Source organism: Oreochromis aureus, linkage group 2 (assembly GCF_013358895.1).
Source record: "Oreochromis aureus strain Israel breed Guangdong linkage group 2, ZZ_aureus, whole genome shotgun sequence".
Lineage (NCBI taxonomy): Eukaryota > Metazoa > Chordata > Actinopteri > Cichliformes > Cichlidae > Oreochromis > Oreochromis aureus.
The window spans coordinates 5,214,421-5,236,594 of NC_052943.1; the positions used below are offsets into that span (position 1 = coordinate 5,214,421).

At 42.7% G+C, this 22,174-nt stretch overlaps 1 protein-coding gene across 6 annotated transcripts in view; it reads left to right on the forward strand.

Annotated features, from left to right (window-relative positions):
* LOC116315173 (rho guanine nucleotide exchange factor 9) overlaps positions 1–22,174 on the forward strand; it is a 57,581-nt gene that overhangs the window by 6,654 nt on the left and 28,753 nt on the right. For 4 of the 6 annotated variants that reach the window (XM_039615967.1, XM_031733371.2, XM_039615959.1 and 1 more), the window contains exons 5-6: positions 70–179; positions 21,509–21,688. In XM_039615967.1, the coding sequence (XP_039471901.1) occupies positions 70–179; positions 21,509–21,688 (290 nt within the window). Of the gene's footprint in view, positions 1–69; positions 180–16,149; positions 16,241–21,508; positions 21,689–22,174 lie in introns of those variants that run through there. The other 2 variants (XM_039615962.1, XM_039615974.1) reach the window with 2 other exon arrangements.

Genomic DNA, 22,174 nt, shown 5'->3' on the forward strand with positions numbered 1-22,174 from the left:
ATTCGTGTAAATATCCAGATTGTTAATTGATGTGTGTTTAATTCTGCTCGTCTTCTTGTCTCTATCCAGCAGACATGGGGCAGTCCTCATCAACAGTGCGCCTGCGGTCTGGAGGTTCTGGTAGCTGCAGGAGGAGGAGGCTGTTAAGACCTGGGTCAGAACCACTACAGGTCAACATAGTGAGTATGATATACACACACATGCAAATAATGGCATTGCATATTTTTATTTCTTTTATTTTCTTTTAGACTTTTCAGGCCTTTGGACAGATTTATTTAAAAAAAAAAACCCACTGCACACAGTGGATGGTATGATGACTGATAGCTTCTCTCTGATACCGTTAATATTGGAGTTTACAAGGCGTTGCTCAATGTTTCATCAGATAATGAAGGGACTGATCCGTGAAGATGGTGGCCATGTGGATTAATGTCACGCAGTACTCTTTGGCCATTACTCATCCCGAGTTGCACACCCAACATTTCAGATGTGTTGTTTAATGTGTCGAGTGCAATTCACTCAGACCAAATGGTTAATTTTCACAGCAGATAAAGAAATAGCAGTAAATTCTAAATAATACTCTTTGCATGCTGGATTCTCTAAAAACTGTCTAGAGTGTCAGTTGTGTAAAATTGGCTTTAGAGAATGCTGGAATAACGCTGCTCGGGAGGTGAAACCAGGCATTTCGGAATCGATGCTTTGAAGTGGAAGTGGCCTCTAGAGGATTCTAGTGAAAGGAGATACAGAGTCTTCTGATACATCCTGACAGGGTAGTGGCACACATTTCTAGTGCTGTCCAGCAGCTCTGCTTACAGAACGAGCATAAGACAAACACTGTTTTTTGTTTTGAAAAATATTAAGGCTAAAAATAAAACCATCCAGAAAACAAAGAAAAGGAAAACAACAGAAATAGAGGTCAAGTGTCAGGAAACCACTCCTCTTTTTGATACGTGTGACCCAATATAGCAAACGGTGCCCAAAAAGGGTCCGCAAACCTTTTCATATATTGTCTGGTTGTCTTCTTTATGTTATTCTTTCTACCCCCCAAAATTGCCATGATTTGTCTAATTTTGCGAAACATTTGAGGGTTTTTTCTACCCCTAAAATTATGCTTTTAGCTTTTTGACACAAAAAAGGAAAAAATGAGGCTCACTGATGTTTGTTCCTTTTTTAATATAACTGTGCTTTTGTGGGTACAACCCAAGTAGAAATGACTTTGGATCTAATGAAATTTTTAATAATTTGCTCACATTACTTTTTCCAGAATGTTTTAATCTCTCTGCACTCCCAAACACACTGTTCCTTTTGCCTCTGTGCATCATTCATTTATTGTAATAATTAAAGTGCTTTAATCTGAAGCACATCTGAGTAGCTAATTTCCAATCGTCCGCTGAGATTTCTGGTTCCAAGTCTTTGTTCCATGTGCGTTCAGTTTTTCTAGCTCTCTAAAGAACTGGATATAAGCTCGTAAAAGATGTTTTTTCCCCAGAAACAGTCTTTTGTCATCATTATTTCAACAAGTGTAGTGAGTGAATTATGTTTATGTGTTTTTAAAAAGCTCAAAATAAAGACGAGGCTTCTATTCAGATCAAATGTATCCTTCAGGTCTTTAACATCACAGTTTGGATGAGACAGCTCTTGAGTCTTTTCATTGCTTTAGAGGGCCAAAATTTAAATGTAGAATCTGCATTTCCTGCGGTGTAAAACCGGTTAGACCACACTATGACAGAGTCTCTTTGTTTTAAAGATTTTTCTTACATTATATCAGAATGGAGCTACATGTTTAAAAGTCAGCTTACTAGCCTGCTTTGTGGTAAATATGGAAACTTCAAAGAATATTATTTATTTGTAGTATCAGAAAAGTATTTTTTTTTTACTCAGAAATCAAATAATTCAATGCTTTGAGTTGCAAAGATATATTGCTACAAGTTGTATTTTCCACATCAGTCTCAAATTTCCAATTATTTACAAGCAGTCAATGAGGACCGACTACAATATATGAATTACATTAAGGAGTATTTTCTCATAGCAGTAATGCTGTCTGCTCAGCTGCTGAATTATGATCCCCGGCTTTCGGTCCTGGCATGTCTTCCCATTGAAATTTTGTAAGCTGTGCCTTTGAAGAAGTGATACTACTGCATTTATAGGCTTTGATTATAACTTTTTTCTCCTGCTGATCTAAATAGTGTTTGTGAAACACTGCGCACTGTTGCCATGACACTCACTGGCTCCAGTTCATCTTCTTGCTTCTATCTTTAGGCAGCCTTTTTAAGCGTGAGCTAAATAGAGTAAGTGTGTGGGTGAGAGAGAGAGAGGCAGAGAAAAAGGGGTGGGAGAGAAAAGAAGAGAGATGCTCCCTTTGTCGTGGTCCTCCCCTGGGGTAGGGAACATGGACACATAACACTGGCAGTGTCTTATGTGTGTGGTTGAGTGGTGAGAAAAGTTTATTTGGAGCAGGCTCAAATGCTGGGATCCAAATAAAATCAGTAAAGACAGCTTTATTGTCATTATAGTTACTGTTTAACAAAATTTCATATGACTCCTTAAAAAGCAAAGGGGTGGATGGTGACTTAACCTGACAGTATATAGATGATTGATGGATGGATCTCTCCGGGTCTTCATTGTTAAAAAGCTCTTGTTTGTGATACAGAGTAGTGTATGTTATAGTCTTCCTGTTAGGATGACTGGTAGAGCCCGGAGGCCGCAGGCACAGAGAAAGCATTCTCACTGCAGTGGATTAACTGCTAATGCTGACGCCTCTCTTCTCCCTTTCATTTAAATGGATTTCTCCCCCAGTCAACCTCCTCTCCTCGTCTCTCCTCTCTTCTCTTCTCCTCTTCTCTCCTTTCCTCTCCTCCGACAAACTCTGGCAATAGGCGTCTTTAATTCCTATGCAGATGAGAGGACAGTTTCCTGTGTGTTACTAATGCTGTGCCTGAAGCTCTGCTGTCAGCTTGTCAGTGAAGGGGACTGTCTTATTAACAGCTTCATGCAGATTAAGAGTTTCAACAGAAATCTTCTATGATTAAGTTTGGGCGAACCTAGGTCTGTCTGGACATAATCATATTATGCAATGCTATCTATTTATTATGAACGCATGACTCAGCAGGCAGTGGTTAGCTGGGCAAGAAATGGAGCAATGATGAAAAAGGACAACGTCCTTATGCACACACTTAAACACACGTGGGGAGTACCAGTGCTCAAAATTTCTGTTCGCTAATTTAATCGGACACACTTGCAGATTTCGTTTGTATTTGCATCCTGGGTCTTTGGCCCCCATGTGATACACCCTCTTTGCAACCCTCTGATGCACACACAGACTTCACATGCTCTTCTGATATATTCAGTATTCATCTGTCAGGATGTATGAGTCATTGCATTGACAACTTCATTATTTGGTGTGGAATGAATAGCACCAGCTAGTGATATTTCTGTCAACCACACTATGAATGTGTAGCGTTTGTTTCACCCTGGGCTTTATTTTAGAGTCCTGAGAGAGAAACCATGGGAATAGCTCCACCTCGAAATAACTGCACGTTTGTACAGTTTGCACTCAGAGCCAGTGGCGACCTAGAATCCTTTATCAGTGTTCATTCAGCATTGTTCCTCAGTCAAGGTGCTGTGACTTACCGCAGCCACCAGCTAATGCTGTTTTGTAGGGCGCTGTAGAATCTGATAAATAGCAGTGCCACTGACTAAACCCGAGTAGATGGTTGTGTCAGAGCCTCCCCAGGCTGTTTCTTCTTAAGAATGATTTTCTGCCCGTCAGGTGTGTGCGTGTTGTTGTTAATGGCGCATAAATGCCCATGTGACTCTGTGCTTACATGTATGGGTGTGTGTTTCTGCGTGTCAGCAAGTGAGGCAGAGAGGCTAAGGGCCTTTCTCTTATATAACTGAGGAGAGCGTTGCCTTCACTCCCTACAAAACCCATTTCCACTTTTCAGATGGCTGCACGTTCCCTGGGACTGGAAGAACAGTGCCTGCGTATTAATTCTCTGAGTCACTGGTGTATCCTGTTTTACAGTAGCTCCGCATTACACTCTGTATTTTGTCAGAGCATGCATGCCTGTGCAAGTACTGATTTGCGTTCATGCTTTCTTGAAAAACACTCCACTGTTCTATCTCTCAAGCTGTGATATGTTGTTGACAGTGTGGGACAATGGAGAAATACTGGAGGATGGTTTCAGCAGTATCACAACATGCAGTCATTTCACCTATGAGACCGTTTCAGACCTAAAGGACTTAGGGGCTTGTTATCCAGCACCAGTTGTAGTTTTATTTGTACAAGTCTTCCCTGGCTGATTTTACCCACAGCCATCACTGTCCACTGCTAGTGCTAGTGTAGCACCTTGAAGGTGCACTGCATTGTCCTGTATAATATATAAAACCAATTAAACTAAGTTTGCAAGAGAGACTTGTAATGATGCCAGGTTTAGCAGAGAAAGCTGTAATTTAAATTGCCTATTCAGAAATAGGTTAGAAAATACAAATGTCAATAAATAAAAAGTAGCTAACTTTCAATCTGACATATATTCATAAGGAATATGTGTAAGATATATTTAATATATTAAAAGATATATTAAAAGATCTGACCCTGGATGTATGTGTATATATGTATATATGTTATCTGTGATTCTTTACTCCCTCTGTGCACATTTAGAGACAGTCGCTCTGATTTGAATTACTTTAACTAACTTACTTGAGTGTTTGGAGTCTGAATAAATAAATAGCTCTGGCCCTGGTCACTTTATACTGCATTAAAATAATGAGACAGAAGCTAACTGTCTGTACAGTGTTCTCCTAGTTAGAATGTGTCCTGCAGGCCTCTGTGAAAGATGGGCTGGATTTTTCTGGCAGCTGCCACTTCTTGTGTACATTATTTAGCTTAACTTTCTGCCTTTGACCTCCCCGGCTCCCAGCTACACCACATGCGGCATCAGAGAAAACCCTCCATCACATCCACGTATTATGCAATCTCCTTGCTCCTTGTACTTCTTCTTCTTCATCCCCCCCCTCTCGATCCGCCTCCCTTTCTTCATGACCTCAGCGCTCGTCATCCCTCCCTCCATCACGTCCATCTCTGTTTTCTCCTCTGTTCACATCAAGTTTTCTCCCCCCCCCCCACGGCTTTCTGTGCTTGCTTACCTTCTCCCCCTTCTTCATCTATTCCTCCCTCCAGGCATGTGAAAACACCTGCTTCCTGTGGCCTGTTGTGTGGATGTGAAAGCTTGTGTGTGAGTACAAGAGCACAAAGTTTTAGTGCACATCCATGCCTGTGTGCAGTCGTATATTTTAGCTTTTCAATGGAAGAAGGTTATCAGACAGTCTATTAAGTCTTTGATGGCAAGAGCTACCCTAACAAAAAAAAAGAAATAAGGTGCTCAGAAACAGAGAACAAGCCAAACAAGCTTTCACCCAAATACGGTTTCACTGCAGAGTTTTGCATTTCAATCTGCTGTTCTGCTTTTGAACTCTTGTGGTGTGGAAGCCGTGAGAATGTAAAATCGTTTTTGCTCAGAGGACAGGTGGAGTTTTCTAACCATCCCTGCAGTTTGTAGCTAGTCGCACATCTATGGCATGCACTGTGTGATAGTGGATTAGAGTGAAAGCGTGGACTCATCACTGCTTACTGCTGTCCCACAGACTATGTGAGAAATGTTTTACAGGAAAAATCTAAACATGGACGTTTTCCGTACCGGAGCACAAATACCCAACGTGCATCGCATGCAAATCATCCTGGGTTAGAAAAGTCAGGAAGGCACTTCTCTCTACATGCTTCCGGGGGATCTGGGCTGCAGGTGGCAGCCAGTGGCTCTGATGAATGGTGACAATAGCACATGCTCACTACACACACAGCCAGCACAGTTGAAGTGTAGTGAAGCAATGCCAGTTTATACAACCAACCTAGCAAAGGCCACTTGACTTTATCCCTCACACCTTAGCCGTGGTCTCTCCAGCGACGAGTCTGTGGGCTTCATGAAACCACACACTGACTCTCACGCTGAACAGTGCAACAACAATGCTTGCTATTGGTTGCAATTTCTAAAAAGCTGCCTCACCATTACACACTTGATTACATTAAGTAAATATTTTAACAGAAGCAGAGTTCTCCCCTCTGTTAGAAGAAATTTGAAAGCGGTCATTTAAATGCATCTTTTATCACTGAGATGATTCAGGGAGGCAGCTTAATGAGTGAAAGGGATATCAAGATGATAATTTAATGGCATCTTTTATCATTTGATGAAATAGTCACTTCTGTTATCTTCGTTAATCGTCTTTAAAGAAACATTTTTTCTGTTTGGGAAATTACACGTATTTCTCAAAGAAGAGAGATGAAACTATCGTTACAACTCGCATAAATGTGAAGCTACAGCCAGCAGCTGTGTGGCTTACAGCAAACAGTGACAGCTTGAACAAGTGCTTTCAATCTCATTAGGATTTTTTTCTTAATAGAGGTGCGGGAGGATAATGTTGAGATTCATTTGTTTATTGCATGTTTGAAGCTATCAGTGCACAATTAAATTACTCTCTGTTATACGGTTATGACAGTAGCGTGGTAAGCTTCTGTCACAGAAGTGTGGAAAACAGGTGAGGCGTGCATCAAATGAGTTTCTAATTTTATATGTTTCCAAGCTAATCTTCAAAAGCTTGCTTTCATTCCACAGAGAGACTTGATGTGGCATTCCCTAAGTTCAGCTGTGTTTATTCAAAGACTTTCCGTCTTTAGTTCTGCTAGCGCTGCACAATGCTATGCAGTCTCACCAGGGACTGACCCAAAGACCACAGTCGCTGGGCAGATTCAGTTTGTTCTGCAGTCTCAAGAACACACAGATACTGTATTGATTTGTCATTAAATAGCAATTCATTCTCACAACTGTATCATGCATGAGCAGGACTATTTCTCTTGAAGCTATTAGGCCCTGGAGTGTTTTGATATCGCTTTTGATATATGTATCCGTGATTTCTCTGCCCTACTTGGCATCTATCTTACTCTATTTCTCAAATCTCTCCGTGCGCTGACCCACTGACTCGACTTTACACTAAAAGCCAAATTGAGCTGAACGAATAAACAGCTGATGCCTGAACAATGGTGACAAAACTGCGTTCAGGAAAAGTCCAGCACTTTATTTTTAGGGCGCTTTTGTGGCTGAAAGGCCTCGGAGGAAGCAGGAAGTCAGTGTGGTTGCCGTGGGGATGGGAGGAGAAGAAAAGAATTGGAGCAGACAGAAGGGAAATGGGTGTGGTGGGCTTTGCCTCCTATTAACTAAATACCTACTGACCACAAAGAGATTCATTTGCTAGCACTGAAACTTTGCAGTCTTTTTCAGAGAGAGGTCATAAGATAGTGGCGGCTTTTAACTGATCCAAAAATGAAAAGTAAGAATTAAAGAGTCTCAAAAGAGCTGATCCCAGACCAGCAAATGAGCAGCGCTTGTCTTAAACTGATATCATGTAGAATCCAGCTTTTACCCTGGGGCATAAATTGCGGGTTAATGTTCTGTCATATGCGGGGTTTTTCCACATCGTGCCAGCCTTGTTCAAGGACGGCAGTTTTTACTCAGCTTTATTCTAATATTATTTAACCACCATATATATATATATATATACACATGCACTGCATTAGCTGCTGTTCATCGGACCAACGCATTTACACAGCTACCATATTGTTCAGGGGCATCAGTATCCCCTAATGTATTCAGGCCTGTAGGAAAAAAGTCTGTCTACCTATTTTAAGCAGTTTATCTCAAACAGCACATGTTTAGTATTAGATTTAGTAAGCGTTACACGTGTTAGCAATTTACACTGACAGAAGAACAGCAGCAAAAGTGAAACGGATGATTTACAAGATGGTATTGAGACCTGCTGTGATGTATGGTTTGGAGACGGCGGCACTGACAAAAAGAAAGGAGGCCGATCCGGAGGTGGCGGATCTGAACATGTTAAGATTTTCATTAGGAGTAACCGGACAAGAATATTAGAGAGACGGCTAAGGTTGAGTGGCTTCGAGACAAAGTTAAAGAGACAAGGCTGAGATGGCTTAGACATGTGCAGAGGAGGGATAGTGGATATACTGCACAAAGGATGTTAAAGATGGAGTTGCCAGGCAGAAGGAAAAGAGGAAGACCTCAGAGAAGATTTGTGGATGAAGATGAAGAAGGACGAGCAGAGGGTTGGCAATTCACAGGACATTTGTAAAGATGCTTAGGAAATGTAAAAATGCTCCTTAATTGCATTGAGTTGTTTGTCAAGTCTTTGGGTGTGTAATGACAGCAACAGTTGACTGAAAAGTCATGTGACTCACTGTGTTTTTATCAAGGCTGCTGTCTACTAACTTCTGGAAACTTACACACTAAATGAGTCTATGTGAATGACGCTTTCCAAGCCTACATGCTGTTACAATCACTTATCACTTATATGCAAATTAACTCTCAACAGTGTGTCATGGACATAGTTTGGCACTAGTTAGCAACATAACACAATATTTTTTAAAAAAACTTGTCACCATTGGAATCTTCTTCCTTTGGCGCTTAGTTTTTGCTTTTAATTATTTTTATTAAAACAACAGTAAGCAGAAGAAACATTTTACAGTAATAATGTCTTCAGAGAATATAAAGTCACTGTGGACATTAAGATCATGTTTTAAGGTTGTATTGATCTCATTTTAAGATCTGCTGAGGTCTAGATGATGTTTTTTTTTTTTTTTTATCCATAAACCCATAGAATTGAAAAAGGGTGCACTTTCTTTTTCACAACTCTACAGGGTGGGCCATTTATATGGATACACCGTAATAAAATGGGAATGGTTGGTGATATTAAAGTCCTGTTTGTGGCACATTAGTATATGTGAGGGGCAAACTCCTCAAGATGGTGGTGACCATGGTGGCCATTTAGAAGTCGGCCATCTTGGATACAACTTTTGTTTTTTCAATAGGAAGAGGGCCATGTGACACATCAAACTTATTGGTAATGTCACAAGAAAAACAATGGTGTGCTTGGTTTCAACTAGGGATGCACCGATCCCGATACTGGTATCGGGTATCGGTGCCGATACTGTAAAATGTGTGCGTACTCGTACTCGTAAAAGTCAACCGATACCATGAACCGATACTAATGTAGCCCGGATGGGAATTTGGTAGTAGATACTCATAATTCCCATGGACTTGAACGCCACATAAGGTGTTCACAGTTCACAGAAGAGAACGGCATGGAGAGATGCACGAGGTTAGCTGAACCAAAGTGAGAGACTCGGCTAGTTTTACTGAGGTTAACTTGCACAAAAGAGTGTGTGACTAGAAAGCTAACCGTGTGAGCTTTCGCAACAGAGTGTGGGTGAAGTGACTTTTTGTTTCAACGGTCGCACCACCGTCCGTGGAAAACTGTGTTTCCAGCCATGACCGCCGAGGCTAAAGGCTAGCCGGACTGCTTGGCTGCGCCACGGAGGCAGCTGCTATGGACTGTCGGAGAGCTGGACAGTGACTGGCTAACGCGCTGTAGCAGAGACAGCATCGGGTCCGCAGGGGAGTGGATTTAGTGTGTGGGACTGGTGAATGGCGACCTACCGAGCAACGGAACTGTAAGTCAGACTTTTGTGCTCTTACTGGGGAGAAGAGGATTTTCTCCATCGTCCGGCGTGAGCAGCAAACAGGCCTGCAACAAGTGTGAATGTGAGTGTGTGTGGGGCCCATGTGTGAATATTGTATGTTTAGTGGATTTATATAACGTGTTTTGGAGTGTATATTAGTGAGTCACTTACCAAAAGGTGATAACATAAGTTGGGTTGTTTAATATAATTTGAAAGGGAATTATTTCATTTATACAGTGTATTTCATTTGGTTAAGGAATTGGAATATCATTTGAGTTTAAAAAAGGGATGTGTTGTACAGTATTTGTCTCTGCCCTTACGTTCAGTAAACGTTTCGTTTGTGTTAAAGAGTTGTGTGGGGTCGTTTCTTTACTACCGGTTAAGTTTAACTTGTGTGTGGCAGAAGTATCGGCTTTTGTACTCGGTATCGGCAAGTACTCAGATCCAAGTATCGGTATCGGATCGGTTTGAAAAAATTGGTATCGTTGCATCCCTAGTTTCAACGTAACTTTATTCTTTCATGAGTTATTTACAAGTTTCTGACCACTTATAAAATGTGTTCAATGTGCTGCCCATTGTGTTGGATTGTCAATGCAACCCTCTTCTCCCACTCTTCACACCCTGATAGCAACACCGCAGGAGAAATGCCAGCACAGGCATCCAGTATCCGTAGTTTCAGGTGCTGCAGTTTGCCTCATCACTGAACAAAATCTTCTGCGTGAACTGAGGGTCCTGTTTCAATTTTTGTTTTGCTCATTCTGCAAATTCTGTGCACCGATCTGGGTCATCTTCGTTGAGATGCTGCAGTAGCTGGAGTTTGTAAGGGTGCCATTTGTGAGTAGCTAATATCCGCCGAAGGGATGTTCGACTAATGCCACTGTCCAGTGACATGCGGCGAGTGCTACGCTGTGGGCTCTTGCTGAATGAAGCTAGGACAGCCACTGATGTTTCTTCATTAGTGACAGTTTTCTTGCGTCCACATTTTGGCAAATCCAACACTGAACCAGTTTCACGAAACTTAGCAAGCAGTTTGCTAACTGTAGCATGGGAGATGGGTGGTCTCGTAGGGTGTCTTGCATTGAAATCTGCTGCAATGACCCGGTTACTGCGTTCACCAGATATCAACACAATTTCGATCCGCTCCTCACGTGTTAACCTCTTCGACATGTCAATGGCTGTGAACAAAGAGAAACTTGTAAATAACTCATGAAAGAATAAAGTTACGTTGAAACCAAGCACACCATTGTTTTTCTTGTGACATTACCAATAAGTTTGATGTGTCACATGGCCCTCTTCCTATTGAAAAAACAAAAGTTGTATCCAAGATGGCCGACTTCTAAATGGCCACCATGGTCACCACCCATCTTGAGGAGTTTGCCCCCTCACATATACTAATGTGCCACAAACAGGACTTTAATATCACCAACCACTCCCATTTTATTACAGTGTATCCATATAAATGGCCCACCCTGTATATACAAATGAATCAGTACTTATATTCAGACCTAGGGAGTCGGATTTCACCTATTAAAACGAAAAGATCCCACAATTTACCTTTTTTAAATTGCGCTCGTCTCTCCTTCAAGGTCATCTTCTGATGGGCCTTTGGACTGCTTTCCACACAGATGCTATTTTTAGATCACTCTGCTCTGTCCCCTTGCACTTGTGTCATTGGTATGCACAGTGGATCTTTCCGAGTATGTGAAAACAACAACATTTCAACTTGAATTTGAACCCTGAATTGTGTTAGTGCTGCTAAAGTAACTTATGTTTTCAGTGCACAGAAAGACGATTGTCTCCCTCAACTCTGAATTGGCAGTCTGACCCTCTGGAACGAACTAATACTGTACAACCCTGTAAATACTTTATAAAAACAATAATCATGGTCCTGGTTTCGCTTCTAACCTTACATGCAAATTTGAGGTTCACTGTAAAATTGCAAAGCGTGCAGTGCAGGTAGTCGTGATGGGATCTAAATATAACAGCAGTCCTGGAGAAAGTCCAGAGGTGCACGATAAGATCACCTTCGGAGTAGGATCGGATAAATACTGATCTGGTTTGGTTTTTAATGTCTGTGGGCAGAATCCCAGAACTTCCTGATCGTTACTCGGGTAAATATGAACGGCAGTTATTTGTAGATAAGTAAAATAGACCTTTGTGTGCGATTTGCATGTGAGCAGTTCTCTCATGGGTAAAACATGTCCCAGTGAAGTGGGGAGCCAGCAGCTGCTTCTGTGAAAGCGGTTCAGGGTTATTTTCACATGAGAGGATGAAGAGTGATGTCACTAAATTGACTGTCAGTTTGGTTTAGTGGTTGACAGTCCTGAAATTGGTGCAAGTCATACGACTGAGCTGCGTCGGGGCTTGTTCCCTAAGTAATGCACATTCACTAAGTGTAATTTCAGACTCATTTAACGTAATTCTCTGCCGGTGGGAAATATTCTGCCGTTTATACCATCTCTTTTTTTTCTTCTGTATATGTATGAGTATATTATCATTGGTGTCTGTGCAGATTTAGACTTTCAGATGTGACCTTTGTTGTCTAAATGTCAGGGAGATTGGAGAGGGAGCCCACAGAGGTAGGGCAGGCTTATGTAATCTCCTCACTCTGTGTTGCACACACACAAGCAGAGAGGAGGGGAAAAAAAGCTTGTTTGAGGACGGTTGTCATATCTCAGCTGTGATGCCTTGTATGGCTCTCTGTTCTCTGAAAGCCAAGCTTTCAGGAGCCATTGCTTTTATCAGCATGTATGTGCAGAAAGTGCCCTGGAAATTATTTATGGCTTTAAAAATACTGATACTCCTTTGGTGTTATTCTCTTAAACTTATTCTGAGGTCTTTTGATCCATTCCAAAGCTCACAGCTGAATGTGAAGTTAGAGTGTAGTTTGGAAAGGGAGTGTGTATCCGTGTGTAGGATGGTTGACTAGGGAGATGGGACAGAACTGAAGTGATTCTCCTATGTTAATTTATTCACAATCACGTCGTGCTCCACTCATAATCTGCCAACAATCCCGCAGGCTGGGATGTGCTCATGTTCATCTAAGGTATCACTGTGAACATGAAGGCCAAAATTATGTGCATGCCAATGGCAAACACGTGCATCAGATCAGAGCTTGGGCCATTTTGTCCTGTCACTTTCGATCCTTAACCTTAAAAGAACTCAACACTGAAAAACATTGTACTGCACACCAGACACGAGTCTCCTTTAGGTCTGAAAGGCTGCTCTGTAGTTGCAAGAGTTGTTCCTCTCTCTTTTTCAGAGGACTTCACCTGTATCCTGCACGAACCTCTAGCAGTTAGTCGATTCTGATCCGTAGAAACTTAACAGAACAACCCCATAAGTACAGCCTCCTTTTCAACCATTCAATCAATATGCTCATAATGCTTCAGTCACACTAAATGATATCAAACCACAGCTGCACTTGTTTATGTTGGCCATGGGTGTAAAAAGCTAACTAAGCTAGCAGCACAAGAGTCTGTTTTTCACATATTTCTGTTGCAAATGTGACAATTTGGAATATATTACTACTGACTTTTAAATAGTTTATTCTTACAGTGGGCTGCTGTTGAAATCCTCTTCATTTCATGGTGACCGTAGAGTCAGACAATAACCATGAGTTTTGTTACTTTTTGTTACTCATGCTTCACCGAATCACAACAGTAATCATCTCAAGGTACTTTACATTGTACGCTACAAAAATGACAGAAACGAGAAATGAGCAGGCATTTGGCAACAGTGGAGAGAAATAACTCCAACAGAACCAGGCTCAGGGAGGGAGGCCATCTGCCGCGAGCGGTTGGGGCGGGGCAAAAAGAAAAGCACAGAGATCACAAGTAACAAACAGGACAACACACAAACAACAGGAGAGAGAAGACACAGAGAAATGAGATGCAGTTATGGCATCTAAGCACATTTGGTGTCGAGGGGAGGGGATCGAAGGAGAAGTGGTTTACAGGGAGCTGCTGAGGAGAAGCCAGTGTGGGCGGGAGATTTGTGATCTCCCTTTCTAGTCCCTGCACCTTCGGTCATTACTACTACAGAAACATAATTTAAGACAATAATGATGTCACATGACTTATTATGGCCTTTAAAATACACTTTGGGGTATAATTACATAGTTGTTGTTTTTTAAATATTTTTGATGCTCGGGAAACAGTTACCATGATCTGGTTCTTCTACAAGTGATGTATATTGTTTAGTTTTTCTCAAGTCTAGCTGAGGGTCTGAGGTCTACCAGCACTGTCAGTTTTGACATATTATGTCTATAAATCCATGTTTGCGTAGACCATTGTCAAACAAAGCACATCAAATACCCAATAATTTGATGTCTAAGATATTAAAATGTAAAAACGTCCAATGGGTGATTTCTTTTAATTAGGCACTGCGTGGAACTGACATTTCCTCCATGAGATCAGTTTCAGCCTTTTTATTGCAGCAGGCAACTGAAATAATTTTTCAAAAGTGGATACAAGTGCTGAAATTTACACGTTTGTCCCTCTGGAGCCATTAGTTTTAAAAATCCCATTAGCCACTTGAAGTTTCAAAATTTTCCAACTGGCCCATCATTTCTATCTAAGGAAACTGATTTATTACACAATTTCAACCGCTGGATACGTTTCACAGGTATTTCTCTTGATTTATATGATGTCAAAACTCCTATGAAGTCAAATTTATAACTTAGAAACCTAAGCACCTAAGAGCTTCTTCATTTCAAGTAAAATAAAATGATGGCAATGACACATACAGCATTTTCATTAATGTTCATGTGGTACCAGTTTAGCCCTGTGCAATTCAGTGAACATCATATATTTGATCCCTGGTTGCGCTCTCTCGTTTTTCTTTTTCATTGTTTTATAACTATTATTTTTAACAGGTTAACACAGAGAGAACGATGATTATTTAGCACAACACCAACAGCTGCTTCAGTTAACCTGACAAAGCAGGTCTTTGGACCGGTCCAAACCTAGAACCTTTTTGCTGCGAGGCAACAGATGCACCACTGTGCTGCCCACCTGTTTGTTATATTGGCTAACTCATGTAACTAATCTAATTACACAGGCAAGTTACTTAATGTTCTGCCCTCTCCTAATTTAGTCTGTGGTAAATGGACTATAATTTACATACATAGTGCTTTTTTCCCCTCAAAGCACTTTTTACACTGCAGGCTGCATGCACAGATATATTTTCAATGCTAACACACATCAGGGGATACTTGGGGTTCGGTTTCTTGCCCATGGACACTTCAGCATATAGATCCAGGAGCTGGGGATCGACTCACCAATCCTCTGAAAACTATGCAACCCACTCTAAATCCTGATCCCCCATGAACAGGATATCTGGGGGGCATAGGTGAGAATTTTGCCACCAGTGAGGAGTGCAAGGGGTCCACCCAAGAGACGTGACAAACACCATAGAAACAGTGAGACTACTGCAGACTTGTACATGGTTAAACGTGTATGATTTAACAATAAAGTCATTCAGAAAAAAATCTAGTTTACTGGAAAAAAAATTACTTTGTTGAACTGAATTGTTCAATACTACATTTGTGGAGACATCTTCCATTTTAAAAAAGCAACAACAGCAACAGGTAACATTAAAACTGTACAGAAATTGAAAAAAATAATAATTGCAAGGAAATGGTGATCTTAATTTTATCTCTGCCCTCTATGGAGAGTAGTGTCAGTGTCCTCGTCTTTTATATAAGGAACTCTTTCTTTATGGATGCACTTCCTTTGTTTTTGGAGCACTTTATTAGACAATAGAGCAAAGGTAAGTCGGCATCAGGTGGAATTAATGTAGCATAGATGTGGCTTGGATTTTGAACTGCATAGGCAAAAAAGGTTGCACTGTAAATGAAAGAAATAACTTCTAAGGTTAACGCCACAGAGTACATCTAGTCCAAGTTCTCCAGTTAAGTGCACGCTGGACCGGTCTTCACACGATCTTAGAACTTAAAACTTGAGGTTCATCCACTCCAGCAGGACTGAATTGGACACCTTTGATCCCCGAGAAACCGTTGCATGTCCGAGAGATGGCACCTTTAAACGATCTTCTTGCATCAGTGAGGTGCGCCCGGTGCACCAGTGGTAATGCAGAAAGTGCATTTATTTGAATGTCAAAGCAGCTCCTGTCTGATGAATCTGCTGCCACTGATAAATTGGCAGACATTATGCCAATAAAATTATAAGATGGTGATCACTTTGAGGAACATGCATCCATTACTCTGACATTTATTCTCCTTCATGCCAGGGTTGTTAATGGTAAATGATAAATCACCACGGCACCACCGCGATATTTTTAGATGGGGTGGGAGATGAATGAGGTTATGATTCTGGTCTCAGTGGTCGATGTAGTCAGCGAGGGGCTGGCTGTGCCCCTCCCCCGGCTGTAGGTGATGGCTGACGCCGGTAGTCTAGCGGCAGAGAGCTGATCACTATTAACACAGGACCGCCTCTCAGGCTCACAGCCGTTCTCCCTGGTCCCCCACTCACCGGAAGGCAGCTCAGCAGCTGCGAACAGCCTGCGCACAGCCTCTCTCTTGTGTGCTCTGAGAATCTATTGGCCTGAGAGTCGGTCGGGTTGAGGGAAGAGGCGAAACACCGGCAGGTGTTGACTAGCGGGGAGAAATCGCGGTGCAGACTGATGACGATGATGATGGTGAGGATGATGCATCTCTTCCCGTTATCTTTATGAATCGCATCGCGCTGTGTGGAGAGAAGTAGGGGCATCTTTTCGTCATTTCTTGCCTAACTGTAATGGAGGATTTCTGGTTGCTTTGAGGCTGCGTGTCTAAGCGTGGAGAGCTGAATACCGCCCGTAACTGAGAGCACAGCTCAGCATCGGCCCGCAGCGCTGCGCCATGGCCTTGGACGTCCAGACTTGCGCGGTGTTTACGGTGATCGCGGTTCTGGTGCTTGTGAACGTGCTGTTGATGTTCATCCTCGGTACTCGTTAAATGGATCTGCGCTTGGGGCCCGGTTCGCAGCGCAGCGCACTTTCACACAGGAGAGGAGAGAACAGCAGTGCGCGTTGGTCGAGAGCGGGGACACCCGGCGCTCCATCACGGCTACGCGTTGAAATGAATGACGTTGGTACAACATAATGTATTTCTGTTTCTTCCCACCACCCTACCACCACCCCCCACCCTCTCCCTCCTTCCAATCCTTCGTTATGTTTTGTGTCCTCCCCCCCCCCCGTTTGTGATAGCTAGTGTTGTCTGGTGGTGGTCGTAGTTGTGCGGATACAGATCTGTGATGCGCTTACCTTTTTCTGTGGTGACTGGAAATTCATTTTCCCCGCATAATAGTATAAACATCTCCCCTCCAACCCACCTTCCCCAACCCCACGTCGATCTTCCCCTCTCCTCCATGTTGAATATTGTGGATTATGCGCATTGATGAATTTTATTCTATAATAATATGACTTTTAGATGGGAAATGAATGTGACGGTGTTTTTTAAAAATAATTCTAACAACATCCTACTGCTGCGTAAGGACTTGTTTTTTTTCCCTCCCTATTGTGATCCACTGTAGCCTCTTCCACAATATGGCAGCTAATAGCTGTGCTGTGATATCTCCCCACAAGTCAGTGTGATATTTGTAGCAAATAGCGGTGCAAGTGAGAGGTTTGTGCTGCTGATCGCACACTCTGGAGCATCATTGTAGTCTCAGCTGAACAGTAACCAACAGCACGGCAGGGCTAGGCCTAATAAAGAAGGGCCTCATCACTCCAGGTTTCCCCCATTTTAGATTCAGCTAAACTGAGCTCCCATTTCACAGCCCCCGATATTGTGCCCTGTTTTCTCTCTTGCACTTGTAGCACCTGTTTCTGAAGCCCACACGTTATGTCACCCAGGCACTAAATGGTGACTAATAAGAAATGCATCATTATATATTTCTTTCAGATGAAATGCAGTCCAAGTGAAAAGGCTTGTCAGCTGGAGATGACAAAAAAAAAAAAGTATTTTTCCTTCCATTCCCTTCCAAGTGCACCGCCATAGTCTAATAAAGGATTGGAGGCAGGTGTCATGAATGTTGAATGAACGTCTGAAATAGATATTCTGAAAGCCCTATCCCAGAGCTGTCCATGACAGTCCTATTAATAGGGATGTTAGACTCGCCAGGTTTTCTGAAGATACTGTATGTGCTTCCTCACACTCACTGCTAAGTGCAGTGTGTTTTCTGTGCGTGTGCAGTTAAGTGATAAATGTTGTACTGTAGGTGCCGTGAGATGTGTATTATGAACACAGATACCTCCATCACATGCTGTTGCATGAGGGCTGGTGTTTTCATCTCTGTGGCTGGTACAAACGCATAAACAGCATCCCCCTTTCGGAGACCCCCGCAGGACTGTAAGCATGCAAATCGTCACAACGTCACAAGATTGTAACATACACCGCAGTGGTTATGGGTCACATGGCCAGCAAACAGAGTGCTAATTACAGATGTGTTTCTCACATGTAAGTATGCGAGCATGTTAAGTGATGTGGGTGAGAGGTAGTCTCGAGTGGGTGTTATCTGCTGTGCCTTTTCAGTCTGCGTCCTGCGCACATCCCGAGCGTTCACACGTTTGTAATTCCTCCAGGGCAGGTGCCTTCTAATAGAGTTCTGTTAAATGCTGTGCAGTCAGAAGTGTCAATGTGCAGATGGTGTGCGCGAGTGAGACAGCGGCGTGTGTGAGGATGTGTGTGCATTTCTCACCGGTTTTAAGCAGAGCATCTTTGATTGGCTCCCAGACTCAGGGTATAAGTGTATTACATAACAGGGTTGGCAGACACAGGGAGGACGGACCGCGAGACTCACTCGGTGCATCGGAAAGAGAAGCCTCTTTCTGGAATACACTACCTTGTTACTTTACGGCTCAGGCTCTCGTGGAGGACCGTCACCTATTCCAAAACAGGGATTCGATTATCATGATCGTATGAACCGGACTTCTCCATGCATACACTCTCCGAACAGTTACATGCCACAAACATGGTAAGGTTGGCTAAAGGCGTGTGTGTGTGTGTGCGCGTGCTTGTTCAGGGATGCTATTGGTACTTTGGTGCAGCTGTGCTAAGGCGGGATACAGAGGAGGATGTTGGAATGCAGTGGCTTTGCCAGTGCAGTGAATGCTGATGTGTTGCGCTGCAAAGATGATATAAGCAAGTGAATCTGCTTTCTATTCGTACACATTTCCGTGTCAGGCTCCATGTCTGTGCTCTGACATGTAACAGAAAGCACTGTCACATACGCCTATATAAAGGGAAAGATTCCTCTGCATTCATTTGCATTGACCCAAATACGGGTTTTGCGGTTCAGAGATATCTGCTTAGCCCTCTGATCTTTCATGTTGGAACTGCAGCGTGCCCATAATGATGACATAGGTCATGACAGCTGATAGACACACATGTAATGATGAGTATGATGAGCAAGCCCTCTCCGTGCTTGGCTCTGTGTGTTTACTGTATTATCCAGCTAGGTATGGGGCCGTGCTTAGGCGGGAACGGGGGAAGATTGATTATGTAATGCTTTTAATTTATTCAGACATGTAGAGGGAAAAAAGGATGCAATATATTGGAGAGGGCAGTACTGATCTCATTAGAGAGATGGAGGGATAAACGGAAAGAACTGAGGAGGGAGGAACACTAGCTGTGAATGGCTCTCTATCCCTCTTTCCTTTGCTCTTTCTGTCTGTTGCCCGTATTACAGCAGATTGATGGGGACAAGAGAGATTGCACTTGTAGTGAATGGGGCTGAAAATGGAGTGGTGCTGGAGGGACGACGAGGGGGTGGGAGGGCAAGAAGCAAGGCTGACCTCAGTGCCAAGGCTCATCTCTTCTATGGGCTTCTTTTTATGGTGTAAGTCAAGTGGAGCTGATTTAGCTTCCACTAGTTATTCCTTCAGGTGTTTTTTTCCTAATAGATCATTTAAATTCCCTTTCCTGAACCAGCAATGATTTTTTAATGTTTTTGAGCACTACTTATTGGTCCTGTTTCCATGGCAGCGTGACACATGTTTTTGCGGTAACCCTCCTCTCTTCCTGAAGTGGAGCACTTTGAGATATAGGCTACAGCTATTGTTACCCCAGCTACCTGTCCAAAGTGATGCCTGACTAAACAGACCCCCTTGATGGCATCTTTGATCTCCAAACTCTCTGCAGAGGCCCGTGCTGTTTTCCTTTGCATTTTTAGATTTAAATTGAAATTGCAGTTTGTGATTGATTTTAATATTTAATAGCTGAGTGATACTGCAGTTATTCGGTGGTCACTCTTTATGTGTGACTACTCTCTCACACACGCACGCGCGCCTAAATCTGGAAATATTGTGGTGCACCCTGAAATGTCCTTGCCTCATCCCATCATCTTGTCAATATCAGTGAAGCATCCTCATCTGTCACCATGACGACGGCTGTTCTTTCACTTCCAGGCATGGAAGTCCGTCCCTCCCTGTATTCACTTCTCTGCCCTGATTGGCTTATAGCCCCTGTAGCTGTCTCACTAAGCCATCAGGGAGGTGGTCTTGTCTACAGGTTGGAGGGCCCATGTAGCTGCTGAGTTTGACACACACACACACACACACACTGTGTTGTTTCTTATAGACACACTGCGCACTAACCGCATCGGCAGGAAGGTAGAAAAGCACTTTTGTGCTAGAATGAGGTAGAGGCAGGAGGGTCATTTTTGTCTTTTACAATAGGCAAAATAATCTTAGATAATTAAAGTGAAAAAAAAAACAATTAGCTAAACATATAAAATGAAAGTAGCTCAATAGGATTATGCAAAGGCCTTAAGAGAAGCAAAGAACTAATTTCGTAGCCATCCCTGTGACAGCTATTTCTACAGGCCTTTGATAAGTCCTTACCTAGAGCCACAGCATCCCTTGTCAGGGTTGGTTAGCGCTGGCTGCTCTGCCCACAGCCCCAGGGACTGGATGCGTGGTTAAGCTCCGGACTGGAGAATGCTGATGAACACTACTGTGGAGAGAACAATTGGGACAAACAGTTGGATTTGTTCCACGGATGCATACACAGGTTTCATGCATACAGAGTAAAAACGTGGGGCTGCACGCGTGCATGGGTCTGCGCTTCAAAAGGTAACAGAGCTAAGTGATCAGTGTGACGGATGGTGACGCTTTAGATTGATGATTTCAGGCGCTCAAGAACATGTCTTTTAATGAGAACAACCTTTAGCTTCTCCGGTTCCCCCTAAAGAATACTGATCACCTGACTGGCTCTTACGATCTCTAATTGATGCACATCAAATAACTTTGCTCATGTACGTTGCACAAATTCAATCTTTATTTTTAGTGTCGCATAATGTCCACATTATTTATTCATGATTTTAAAGTCAATAGAAAAGATTTGATGAGTCATCCTTTCATGTTCGGTAGAAGACTGCTGCAGATAAAATAACAAGCCCCAGTGACAGCATGAAGGAAAGGAGATTATCCCTTCACATTTGTTTGCTCCTTAGCATTTATATTACATTAACACATGTAATTATTCTAATGTCATAATGGGCCAATTACCGTCCCTGTATGGAGACTGGTGCTGTGCCACTGAACACAGAATGTTTCCCCACTAATGGCTCTGCCTTTTTTGTATCGTTGTTTTATTGTTGTGTTGTACTATGATCTGTGTTGGCTATTGTGCCGTTCTATTTGCTATGCAGTCCCCGAGCTGCTAGCGGGCCCTGGCTTTGAGGGCGTATGTTTAACTCCATTAGAAATCTGAGTGGGTTTAACAACAAGGACTCACACATACCGAAACCAAAATCTGGCATATCACTGTACTGCATTCAGTTTCAGATTTGATTCATTTACCGTTTTGGATCACGTTGGATTGTGTTCTGTTGATCAATGTTTAGTGTTTACTCCTGCTTCACAGCTTCACGTGGTCAGAATAATACATAGGGTATTTCTTGTCTCTCCTTCCAATTCCTACAGTTGATAAGTGGAGGTTCAATCGTCAACGCTGAGGCGGTATGGGACCATGTGACCATGGCGGACCGGGAGTTGGCGTTTAAGGCCGGCGACGTCATCAAGGTGCTGGACGCCTCCAACAAGGACTGGTGGTGGGGCCAGATTGATGAGGAGGAAGGATGGTTCCCTGCCAGCTTTGTACGGGTGAGTTAGCTGCAGCCATGGCTGGCCAGCGACCACAGACACAACAGACACCCACACACATACACAAATGGAGGCACATGAACATATGCACCCGAGCTGATAAATAAACATACTGGAAGGTACACATGCACAATTATTCCGCCTTACACAAAGACACTTTCACAAAGCACACACATTAATATGCTTGTTCCACAGTTCCACTGTTAAGTGCTGCTTTATTTTAATAATACATAACACTGAAGAGAGGAGAAAACAGCTAGCGAGGTGCCTTTATCGGATGTTCAGGGACAAGAAAACAAAGATGCTGATGAGCCCCATTTTTTTTTTTTTTTTTTTTTTAGCGTAGCATCACCTTCAACTTCTATCCTTGAAATCCAATTAAATTTACAACATCCTCGCATTACATCATGATTATGTAATAGCACCCTTGTCTTAGTTCAGCTGAATCCAAAAACTGCACGCTGCCACTGAATGCCTTTCCCTACT